The sequence below is a fragment of the Psittacula echo genome (assembly GCF_963264785.1).
Source record: "Psittacula echo genome assembly, chromosome: 3".
Taxonomy (NCBI): domain Eukaryota; kingdom Metazoa; phylum Chordata; class Aves; order Psittaciformes; family Psittacidae; genus Psittacula; species Psittacula echo.
Window position 1 is genome coordinate 86,761,415 of NC_137736.1, and position 12,891 is coordinate 86,774,305.

General features: G+C 35.6%; 1 protein-coding gene across 2 annotated transcripts in view; it reads left to right on the forward strand.

Moving 5' to 3' along the window:
- The window catches only part of KLHL1 (kelch like family member 1), a gene marked incomplete at both ends in the record, with an annotated part of 228,888 nt that overhangs the window by 82,940 nt on the left and 133,057 nt on the right, over nt 1–12,891 (forward strand). For both annotated transcript variants that reach the window (XM_080614309.1, XM_080614310.1), the window contains one exon: nt 10,412–10,608. In XM_080614309.1, the coding sequence (XP_080470435.1) occupies nt 10,412–10,608 (197 nt within the window). The remainder of the gene's footprint in view (nt 1–10,411; nt 10,609–12,891) is intronic.

Here is a 12,891-nt window from a genome sequence, read left to right on the forward strand (position 1 = left end):
TTCAGTTCCAGCAATAAAATAAAATATTGCTGCAAAATAATCAGAATGAAAGTTCAGCAAAGGGAATGTTTTGTACATCACAAAGACCTGAAGAGAGATAAGTATCTTTTATCTGAAAGGAGAGTTGTTAACTTCTGCTATATCCGTCAGTACAAAAAAAGGGAATATTATTAGTTTTGTAATTAGTTGCACATTGCTTTGTGTATCTTCAATTTTTTCTTTTAACTCCTGTTAATTAAAATAGTCCTTACTTATTCTTCCAGAAACATCCATACACTTCTGAAAGGACATGATTTTTCTAGACAGAATTTCTGAAGGTGCTGTTTAGGGCCATTATCTCTAAATCACAGAAATATGTGATAACTCTGGTTTGTTCAAAACAACAAAATTATATTGCCGACTTTTTAAAATCATGAGTAAATTCTTCCTCTTGCCTCTTTCTAAACACATTCTGTGACTGTGAGTAGGTGAGCCTCTTATATCAGACCAGATCATAAATGCATTAACTCAGAGACTTGCCAGTAATATATGATAGTAGGTATTTGGTAGAATGATATGAATAGTCATGATTTGTCTGGCAGAGCATCAAGCCCTGTGCAGAGTTGGTAAGAGCTGCCACTAAGTGAAGGCAGCTGTCCATCTAAGAGTAGTAACAGGAAGGCAGAAAATTAGACTGCCAAATCTCACTGATTTAAAGATAGTAAAAGGTGTTAAAGTTTCTGGGAAGATTCAATGTGACTAATTGTAAAGTTAATGTGATGGATGTACTTTTAAAACACAATTTGTTTAAAGCTGGAAAAAATGAGATGTGTTAAAATATGTACTATAAACTATGTTGGGATTTTTTTTTGTGAATTTATCTATTTGTGTAAGGAATATAACTGAAGAACTTAATTTTGTAAATAAAACTGAAAAGGTAGTGGCTGCATCTTGTTTTATCTGAAATAATCATAAAGTTTTCTAATTAAATAAGCTAAATTCTAAAGTAATTAAAAGTTGTATAATTCAAATTATAGCTATATATATAAATGTGATGTAAGGTTATTACTAAAATGCTACATCAAAATTATGTGCTGTTTTATACTTTGCATACATTCACAGGGTAAACCCAAAGGTTTTTGTGAAGGATATGTTTGATAAAAAATGTGCCACTTCAATACAAGGTACAGCTTTAATTTGTTCACACTTTGCTTCATTTGATTGCTTTATTCAAATAAACAATGTATGTTTCATCTGTGTTTGAACTATAGCTTAACAGGAAAAAAAGCTTCCTCTTTTGTATGTCTATTAAATGTTTCATGTGAACCAGCTGAGGAACTCTGAAGCCAAAACTTACATACAAAAGCTATGCACAAAGTATATTTCATTTTTCAAGCAGCAAGATGAGTGATAGCAGAAAATCTAGGACTGAGATTCCAGTGCCCTGGGATACGTGGATATTTATTCTTTGATCTTTGCAGAGTTCAAGATAACCTCATTTTCTTAGGTAATGCTTCTTTCTTGATCCTAAAACTTGGATTTTCATTATTTGCAATTATGCTTTAATGTTTTAGATAGAACTGGAACTAGAGATTGAGTTTCTGGCCTTTCCTGCCATTGGTGACTCTGGGAGCCTTCCTTTGAAGTTACAAAAGAGCTGTGAAGTTACTATAGATTTTCTCATACTGCATTAGGTTATCTAATTAGTATGCATTCAGAACAGTGATCAGAAGAATAGCCTTGTGCTTTCATGCTGTTAATGAAACTGAAAAAGCAAAAGTCAGTTACTAATAGAAAATAAAGAGTCCTTGATTTATTTATGCACATCTGGGATAAAAAACAGGAAAAAGAATGTGGATCATACATGGAAGAGTTCCAAGCCCTCTGTATAGCTTTTAATTAGATTTTATTTGGGAGATTCTTTAATTAAAGTACTGTCAAGTACCTTCTCTGTCAGTGTTATACCTGATACCACACACAGGGCAGACAGCAGGCATATAGCAAGAAAGGAAATGCCTTTAAGCACAAGGACATTTAGGGTCCTTCAGAACAGAAATTTTATTAATGAACTATCCCAGGGAGGTTTGTTTTTAAGTTTTGGGTTGGTTTTGGTTTGTTTTTTTCATTGCTGAAACTTGGTTGCCTATACAAATAAACAGTGAGAATGATTCTTAGCATAGTTTTAGCCTGTGCAAATCCATAGTGTTCATACAGTCCACGGGTTGTCACAGCCACAGAACCATTCTTCGGTGTGCAGTTTGGGTGTGACTACTGTGGTTTGGAGGATGACAGAATTTAGAGTATATCAGAAAATTTCAGTGCAGTTAGTCTCCATGTTAGAGGGAAGCCCCAGGCAAGCTTAACTTTATAGATGAAAGGTTTTATGCACATTATTGAAGGCATCAGCTCAAACAGTCAATCCCTGGCTCTTAGGTGATTGTAGCTGATTTACAGTGTTTCTGGCTACTCCCTCCCCTCTAGGAGATACTGATCACATTGAGAACTGGAGTGAGCCCTAACACTCTGCATATCATGGAGGTCTTTGCCTCCACCTCGTGATAAGTTGAGTAAGTTCAGGAGTTGTTTGTTCTGTGGTATCATGTTAGAAACCCCTATGACCATCTCTATCTAGCATTGTTTGAAGGGGACTATTGCCTGCTGCTGTCCCATGTACTTGACGGATAACTTTGGAATTTCACAGAATAAGCCCTTGTGAACTACCATTCACTTCAAATGGGAGAACAGTTGTTCCAGGAACTTTGAGATGACCGATAAAAGGACAAGTTAAGGTAATTTAATTGACCTGGAAGACTTTGTTAGCCATTGTGTAACGGAGAGTACAGAAAAATGGTCATAAGTCATACCAAATCAATGTAGACTTTGAATAACTTAACTTCCAGATATGGAAGATCCTCTGTGAAGTTCTCTACCAGAAGCAGATACTTGTCATAAACTCCTCTTTAGGAGTCAATACAGTTGCAGTTATCCAGATAAGCTTTTTTTTATATCAGGGTTGCTCCAATTTAGCAAGTAGGAAGGTGGTAGTGATCTCATGATCTGTCCACAGATGTTCTGCATTGACTACACTTCCATCGTCACATGTACCTTTGCTCAGGTTACATTTGTTACTAGTGCTGGAGCAATTGACAAGATTCATATTGTATTCCTCATTAAATTTTTATTTATGTATCAGCTAAACCTTAGTGCAACACCAGGGATTATTCCTGGATTAAATTATCAGATATACTGTCCATGTGTACAATGCAAGAATCTTCCAAGTTTCCTCACTTTAACTGTAGACTGTCATCCTCCATCTGTGGATATCAGCCTGCTTGGAATCAGATACCTTCCTACACCAAATGTCTTTCTGATCCTAAAACAAGCTGTGGGATTTTATGTAATTCAGGTCTGTGTGAAACATCTTTATAGACTCATTTAGCTTAACAAACTGCAAAGACTGTCTGTTTCTCTTTTTTGAGCAGTCCCTGCTCCAAGGAGCTTGGGTCCAGCTGGAGTAGGTGTTTTCCATTCCTGTCACTGAAATGTTAAGTCCTTGTTCGTTTCTGGAGTCACACAATAAAACAAACTGTTACTGCTCTTACTTCTACCCAGAATACTCTATTAAGAGGCAGAATTTGCAATTATGTATTAGGATCCAGCTGTTTTCTCATCCTTTTGGTGCACTATATGAGAATTGCTTGGCAAATAGCTCTGAACTGGATATCTATGGATTCTGAGTATTCAGAATGATCTAGACTGTTATGGGAACATAGCTAGTGTCTCCCTCTTTAATGTGCTTTCTTCTGGAGTTCCTTCAGTGGAGACATGTACCCATATCCACTCTGCTGAGCAGGCAGCTGCTGTGTATCTACAATTCCAAAAGAAAGCAAAAAATTCAGGAGAATCACCATGGCAGTTTGTGAAAGAGGTCCTCATCTTTCACACATTGCTCTGCTCTTGTTCTTGCATTGTAAAACATACCTTCATTCCCTTTCTGTTCTGTGACTGTGGCACAGCAACTGTAATGAAATGTACCCACTTAACAGAATGTGACTGTAGTATTCACTTCCACCAGGAGAGCAATCCAGCCCAAAGGAAAGCAGATTTCATTAGGCTGTAAGGTGGAATCATAAGCAAAAATCTTTTGTGAGCAATCAACATCTCTTTGTAACCTTTTGTTCTTTAAGCGTGAATAAGAACTTCTCAGTGCTACCCTAGTACAAGCTGCCAAATCATCACCTGAGAAGCTGAGAAGCTTGTTCTGGCAGAGGTGAGTATTCCTGCTTCTGAGCTAGCTTCAGATGTGGAGAATAAAATACTTCTCCTTCAGACCTGAAAGCTGAGCTCCTTTGTCCTTGGGATGGTTCATTTTAAGTTCCCTATGTGAAAAGGAGTTAAAATAGGTTGTCCTTTTCAACTGATTTTTATCCACAGGGATTAAAAAAGAGATGCTGAATGAACAGAAAATCAGTCTGTTCTGATCAGATGACTTGGTTTAGAGTTGAGGGGGATTGAAGTTGGGGAAAAAAGATTCCACTGGGAAAAAGATAGTTTTCCTAGTTAAGTCATATGGTTTAACTTTCTTTTATTTTGGTGGCTGATACCAAAATGGCTGCCAAAAAATCAAGTGATTCATCAATATCCTCAAGTAAACATGTCTCTCGGTCATACATACTTTTGGGGTTAGTTTGTGTTTGGTTTAGGTTTTGGCTGCTAGTATGTAAGATGAGTAGTCTGGTGATAGGGAATGGGCTGATCCTAAGTTTCTCCCTGAATTTAAATTGCATTATCTGTTTGTGTAAGAGACTACTCCTTTTAAGAGGTAGCATTTTTTTGTTTATCTGAATATCCTGGCATTACCTGGAGTTGACAGTATCAGAGAGAATTATCATCAGAATTGGACCCAAAGAGTATTTTAAGGATGTGAAGCATTTCCAGTGATTTCATTACCTGATACCTGATGATTCCGATGATTCCAGTTCTGCATGTTTGGGAGCAGATGGACGGAATTCTTATCAGCAAATATAAATATTGAGAGTGTCTCAGTCGGTCAAATGAAGGTGCTACTTTTATATTTAAACGCAAGAAATAGCCGCTCTTAGGGAGTGAGTAATCTCATTCTAAAATAGATACAAGGCAGATATTAACTGCTCTAATACCTCATATTGTTCTCCATTAACTGTAAATCTCAGATCGTTAGCTCAGATTTGGCAAGATACTAATAAGCAATGTGAAAAAGGTCTATTATAGCAATATGAAGCATAGCAACTTTTTTATAAGCTTTTTCTAGTTTTCACTGGAATTTGATGCAGTTTATTCTTGTAAACTTAATTGCAAGCAATTAATTCACTGTGCAAAATTTGAATAAATATTATCTTGATACTACTTACTGCTTTTATTTAAAAAAAAAAAAAAAAAAGAACTAATAGAGAAGCTGTGTTCCTACAACCAGTTAGCCTATGGAAATAACTCCATTCAGAAACTCCTCAGAACTGCAACACAAGATCATGTGTCATGTGTCATGATTGAGACACATGAAATAGAAAGATTAAAAACATAAATATCTGATCAAAATGAATTCTGATTTTTGTTTCTAATTCCTTGACAATTCCCATGATGTCACTGATGCACCCTTATTCACAACTGTCTTAAGAATGTTAAAGAATCCTGCTATAAATTGGTAAATGTGTATTTACAAGGCAGAAAAAAAGATTACTGTTCACGTAAGGTAAAATGATATTATCATATCTTATGGATCTGGGTTAAAAATTGTTGCTTATGCACAGAGCAAGTGAGTGGTCCCACCATATTTGTAATGATACCTATTAGTCAATAGCTGTGGAAAGCTGATTACTGTGATGCACACTGAACTTAATAACATTATGCAAAGGTGGTCAAAGATGCAGTGACTCTCCATAGACAAAATTAGTTGTAAGAGTGTAGCCTAAGGAGTATAAGAAAGAATAAAATCAAAAGATAAGTTTAAAAATAAATAAATAAAAAGAATCCCCAAATTGTCCCTTGACTTGGAAAAAAGACTTAGCAGAAAAGTAAAGATATCAGAGAATTTTTATACAATATACCTGTTTCAGATTTTGTAATGCGGTAATAAAATTTATATATTCTTTATAAGGATGTATCCTAAAGACAGGAATTTTAGTTTCTGCATAAGCAATTGTCCTGGTTTAGCAGTAGCAGTCATTTTTTCTACTGGTGCAGTGCTGTGTTTTGACTTTCGACCTGGGAATAATACTGATAAAGCCGATGTTTTCAGTTGTGGGTCAGAATGTTTACCCTGACCAAGGACTTTGTGAGTCTGATGCTCTGCCAGGGAGGAGGAGAAGCCAGGAGGAAGCAGGGACAGGACACCTGACCCAAACTAGCCAAAGAGGTATTCCATACCATAGCACGTCATGCCCAGGATGTAGAATGGAGAGTCCCCGGAAGGGCTGGATCATGGCAGGGTGGGGGTGAGGTACCGGTTGGTGAGCGGTTGTATTCTCTTCCTTGTTATTTCCTTTATCATTATTACTATTGGTGGTAGCAGTAGTGATTTGTGTTATACCTTAGTTATTAAACTGTTCTTATCTCAACCTGTGGGAGCTGCATTCTTTTGATTCTCCTCCCCGTTCCTCCAGGAGCGGAGGGAAGAAAGGTGGGGGGGGGAAGTGGACTTCGTGGTTCTGATTTACAGCCTGGGCTTAAACCACGACAGCAATGCACATAAAATTTATCACAAGTAGAACTATAATTTAGAATAATAATTAGAATCCATTAAAGTTCTTTTCATTGTGGGTTTGGTTTTTTTTTTTTTCATCCCAGTTAATGTAATACAAAATGAGATTTTAAGCTTTAGTTAATTTGTTTTGCTAAGACTGAAGTACTTGTGTAAGATCCTTATTGCATAAAAATGTGAGGAGGAGGTGAATTGAAGAAGCAGTAGTATCAGTGTCTCCTTGGATATGCTATTAAACATTTTTAAGTGGGTGCCTGGACATTCTAATTGTCAATATGAAACTGTCTGATGAGTTGACACTGTAAATACTGAGCCTGTTAACGTATTTTTACTTTTTTTTAAACTTTGACCCTGATAAACACTGGATATCCCAGAGGAATTTACGTTAAAATGTCATAGCACTCTATTGAAAAAGCAAATACAGACCTTGTGAAGAAATTTACAAAGGTGTCTTGATGTTTAAAAATGGAGATAAGTAAGACCTGCAAGCCATTTGGATGGATTAGATACTTACCTATGATTGAAGCTAATACTTTGTAAAAACAGGATCTTTGAAAGTGATATCTTCTTATGTTTATGCAGACAAAAGAAGGAAAAAAACAACCAACTAACCAACCAAAGAAAAACATTAAACAACACAACAAAAAAAGCAGGATAAGACAGTACTGAAAGAAAGAAGCACAGTACACTTTAACTCAAGCTAAGTGTAATTTTCTAGCTCTTATGCTAGATATAATAAGTAGTAAATTAGTGCTTCTGAATTTAGTTAAAAATAAGTCAAGTTACAATGTATTTATAGCCCAAATATCCCAGACACCATTGTATGTTTACTCAATTAATATGTAAGATGCAAACTTGTTCACACTCTTCCATAAAAATATGAAGGATCTCCTTCAAAATGGTCATGTTGGTTACGTAAAGAAATACATAATTTATAAAACAGATAATAATTTTTATTGATTTAAAGTTATTTTAATCCTACTAGTTCCCAACTTGTACCCTTCTAGTAGTAGTTTTCCTTAAAGTTAACAGAAAATATCTTCAATTTGAAAATAAATAGATTGATGTGGCTTCAACTGTTTCCTTTGGGTTTTCCTGAAAGGCTACATTTAGCGATAAAAAGCCACACTGTGACACTGTCACCTTTCCTCATAAAGGGTGGTGATTCTTGCAGTGTTTATGTCATTATGCAAATGTTATCTGGATCAGGTTGTAGGTCCAGAGGCTTCTTTCAGCTTGTTGAAAAATAAGAATGCAAGAATAATAAAAATATAAACATATAAGAAAAGGAGATTTTAAACTTCATTTTTCAAATTTTGTTTTTATCAGCACATTTCTCAGTCCATCTACTTTTCATAGCTGTTCTGCAGATTTTTCAGTTTTCTTCCTTCTAGTACTGGGATGGTCAGTTTTAACCTGAAAACATCTTTTGGTAGCTTCCACATGACACAGTGGATCTGTATTCTCGATAATGAGAAGTTGTTACCTGCAAGCATGTAGCACATGTGGGAACATCATTCATAAATATATGGATCAGCCAAGAATCAACTGCTGAGTGTGCCCTCTGACCATATTACATAAACACGTGATGGACAGAAATGAAGAGAAAAAGTCAGATAATGTGAAAAGAAACACATGTGACATTAATAGAAACATAAAAATAAGCAGAGGGAAGCCACTGAAATTATACTGTGTACTTGATCTGATGCTCTCACCTTTGCAAATGGATGTTGCATAACTAAATCCAGTAAAGTATAACTTCCCAGCTTCCACCTTCTACTAAAAGCCCCAGATACAGTGAAAGAAGGAGAAAAGGTCAGATCTTCAGTGTTATGGTTATTGTATTTTGGGCTGGTATTGCAGTATTAAGCAGCTTTTCTTTTCAATGACATTCTATTGTAATGCTGAGGATTTCAGAACTCCTCAGTGCCATGTAGTAGAACTATTAAGATTTGTAGATTTCTCTTTCTGTGACAATAAATAAAAAAAAAAAAAACGGGTGAGTGGGGAAAAGAGTGACTTTATCTAACTGTTGAACTATATTACTTTGAACAGAAAGATCAATATGTACTTAATCCTTCTGTAGACTGAAATTATTTCTTTCCAAGCACAGCAAAATAAAATCATGTTAGTTTCTTACAATTTGCATTATGTTTCCACATTTTAATTTCTTATTTTTTTCCAGTTCTCCAAGATGTCTTTGTGATGTCTAATTTAGTTTCTTAAATTATTAATGTAAGAAAGTTATAAAAGATACTAATGTAATGTGTGATACTAATGTAATGTGTGGTTTGGCTGAGAAGCTGGAGGGAAGGAATGCCATCCAGAGGGACTTTGACATGCTTCTGAGGTGGGCTGATGCCAACCTTATGAAGTTTAACCATGCCAAGTACAAGGTTCTACACCTGGGTCGAAGCAATCCCAGGCACAGCTACAGGTTGGGCAAATTCAGAGCAGCCCTGCGGAGAAGGATTTGGGGGTGTTGGTTTGTCCTGGGTTCAGCAGCAGCAGTCACTTTTTCTCCTTCTTAGTAGCTGGTGCAGAGCTGTGGTTTTGACTGTTGGCCTGGGGATAATATTGATAAAACCGATGTTGCTGGTCAGAATGTTTAGCCTGACCAAGGACTTTGTGAGTCTCATGCTCTGCCAGGGAGGAGGGGAAGCTGGGAGGAAGCAGGGACAGGACACCTGACCCAAACTAGCCAAAGAGGTATTCCATACCACAGCACGTCATGCCCAGGATGTAACTGGGAGTTACCCGGAAGGGCACATGCTCTGCTCTGCCAGGCTCATTTCCGGCAGGTGGTATCGTGTTCTCTTCCCTTGTTATTTCTCTTATCATTATTATTATTGGTGGTAGCAGTAGTGACTATTCTATGATTCTAAAACCCCACATTTAAAAATAATTGTTGAGAGGGGAGCATGATGGCAAAATGACACTTATTTCTCACTAAACAAAATATTTTTTAATTTGATCTATTTTACCTTTTATTCATTTAAATGTCTATCAGTCTGCAAGATAAAAAGAATGTCTTGTGAAATTGTAAAATTAAGTTAAATATGAATATTAAAGCAAGATAGACATTATGCATCCATATATGTTCTTTTATCTAATATAGTCTTTTAGAAGAGCTATATACTATGAAAGGCCTACCATATGTTACTCAGATAAAATTAATCCCAAAGTTACAAATAATCAATACAAAATTTGAAGATTTTTAACCTATTTTGAAGATATTTTTATGGTTTTACTCATACTAAGATAGGCAGTTATTTAGTTCTTTGCGAAGAGATGGTTGTTGATTTTGCTGTCTACCACCAAAGAGAATGCCAGTTTTATCACCAGTTTCAGTGTGTGTGTGGAGAAGAAATCACAGCCTGGTTGATACTGAGATACTTACTTGGATGTTAGTCTGAGTTAAAAAATACAGTATTCCTAAGTCTTCTTTTCCTTTCCACACTTTACAGTCTCTTTTTGTATCCTTATACAGTTGAATTAATAGTAGTTTAAAAGGAAATGTTTCTAATACTGTAATGTTCAGGTTCCTGAAGTGTCCAGTCAGAGAGACTAATCCTCCTTCTTTTCACTTTTTCTGTAGAGTTTTGTAAATAAAGCTCAGATTATTTATAAAAGATCTTTTCATATTGCATGTTTTGTAAATACCAAGTAAATAAGTTTGCATCCTTTTTTTTTCAGGCTGCCTGGAATTGAAAGAAGACACCATTGAAAATCTTCTAGCAGCTGCCTGCCTACTCCAGCTCCCACAAGTAGTAGAGGTTTGCTGCCATTTTCTAATGAAGCTTTTGCACCCATCCAACTGTTTGGGAATACGAGCATTTGCTGATGCACAAGGATGTACAGAACTTATGAAGGTGGCTCACAATTACACCATGGTAAGGCAGTGATCTTGTGAATCCGCTGTGTCTTCTGTAAGTAAAAATACATTGTTAGTTTTTGGCTTGAAATCATTCTATATTGTATGGAACTTTATTTCGAAAGTGGTCCTTTTTAAACCATAGTAGTGGGGATTCCTTTTAACGTCAGTGAAATTATGAAGAGTTGTAATTAATAAGCGCCAGTGTAACTGCAGTTACATTTGCAAGCAGGCACAATATCCATGCTTTCTCATTGCTAGTAATAAAGATAATCACATCTATTCAGTTATGCCATTACAGTATTCTTTTTGTACATGGTTAAACTTCCAACCCCGCCTTAACATAATCCCAAAAATTAAGCCTTGTAGTGAGTGATATTTAGGCATAGGCATTGTGTTATTGCATTTAGGTGTGAAGCACTTCACATCTATTTGGTCTACTGCTTGTGTTAAAGGGTGTGGATGACCAGTTGTGAGTGGGGGAGGGGCACCTTATTGCCTTTCTTGACTGCAACGCTCTGAACCAAAAGGAATCTACATAAGAGAAAAGTGATTATTTCTTCTACGTGCATGCATAATCAATAAAAACTTCTGCAGTGCAAGGAAGATATTCTGAAGAATGTGATAGAAGACTCACAGGCAGAGACCTTGTAATTTGAAGAAAGGGTAGGCAGGTATTGAGCAGAGCAAAGAGCAGATGCATAGTCTCTGGGATGACAGAAAGCATTTTTTTCCTTCTGGAAAATAGTATGCACTATGACAACAGCAAATGTAAAGCAGGGTAAGGGGGAATTTGTTAACAAAGTTCTCCTGTCTTATGCAAAGACTTTGAGGGTAAGTCCTGTTTAAAAAGCAGAATGGAGAAATCTTTTTTTTTTTAAAAGTTGTCATGCTTTCAAGAGCACTTCAAGGCCCCTGCTTTAAAGCTTTTCAGGGTGCTTTCTTTAAGAGTTGCAATTTACGTATCTCGAATTTTGGCTTTGTGAATCCTCTTCCAAGGTGTCATTGCAAAAGGTTGTTTGTTGTGCTAAGGTAATTATGTTGCTCCCTTAAGTCTGGCATATTATGTGGCATTTATTGGGAGAAAACTTGGGAGTGGAGGGAAGTTTTGAGAGAGCTCTAATGGCTTTTGAAGAGTAAAACAGTATTATGATTTCTTTCTACACTTTTTCAAATGTTGAGAAACATTTCTTTTTGGATATTTAGTACTACATTAGAAGAGTATTTTAATATAGTTCAGGTAATACGGAATTATAGCTGACTATCTGAATAGTGAGTTCTAGGATGCTAATCATCATAATACATTTTTTTAATAGAATATAAAGAAGCAAACTAAATGGAATAGATACACGTCCCCATAGAAAAGAAAAACTGAGGGTAGTGACTGAAATTATATACTTTTCATCTTGTTCTTTGCATCTTCAAAAATATCTACTGTGCATTAAGCACAAGAAATACTTTTTGGCCCCATTTTATGTCTCTTAAATACTGTAGGCAAGTATTGTCAAAACAATAATAATAATGATTATGATAATATCTTATATTTTTTATTATTGCTGTTATTATTATTATTCTAACCATAATGCTATAGAGAAATACAGCGAGGCCTGACCAGAAATAATAGTGCTGTACCATAATTTTTTTTCTATATAAAACATCTCAAAGAAACAGTAATTCTGCATTGGTGGGAACGGAGAGCAAGCCATAGTTTTTCAAATAATTTTGCAAAAATAAATTTATAGATATGTTAAATGCTACAGAATGTACAATAATTCTGAGATGTGACTCAAGTTCAGTGTCATCTTGGAATAATTTTGCTTCTTAGTTAATTACATAGGTGAAATTAAATATTAATTGATTCCTAAAAAGCAAGGCTAATTTTCAGTTGAGGTACTGCAACCATAGGATAAGTCTCTGATTGTACCTAGGAAATGTCTTACAGCTTCTCTCCACCAATTATTTTTATGTCTTCAAAACAGCATTTTAATGTCAGTCAATATATTTTTATGAAAATGGTTTGCTTCATTGGATCTCCATGAATGTTTTAATCTTAATTTCCAAAAGCATTTTCCTTGCCTAGTGTCAGACTTGATATTTTACAAGTTGTAAAGTTCATTAAAAATGAATAAATATTATACATAAAAATACATATACAGAATCAGTTTGCTTTGTGATTTCACATAACCTGTTATGAGGGGAACACATTTGAGCTTGGCAATTTGGTTATATTGAAGAAGAAGTAACTGCTAAAGGGCAAACCACTTAGTTCAAGAATCCTGTTGACTTCGGGAGATAGTTCATT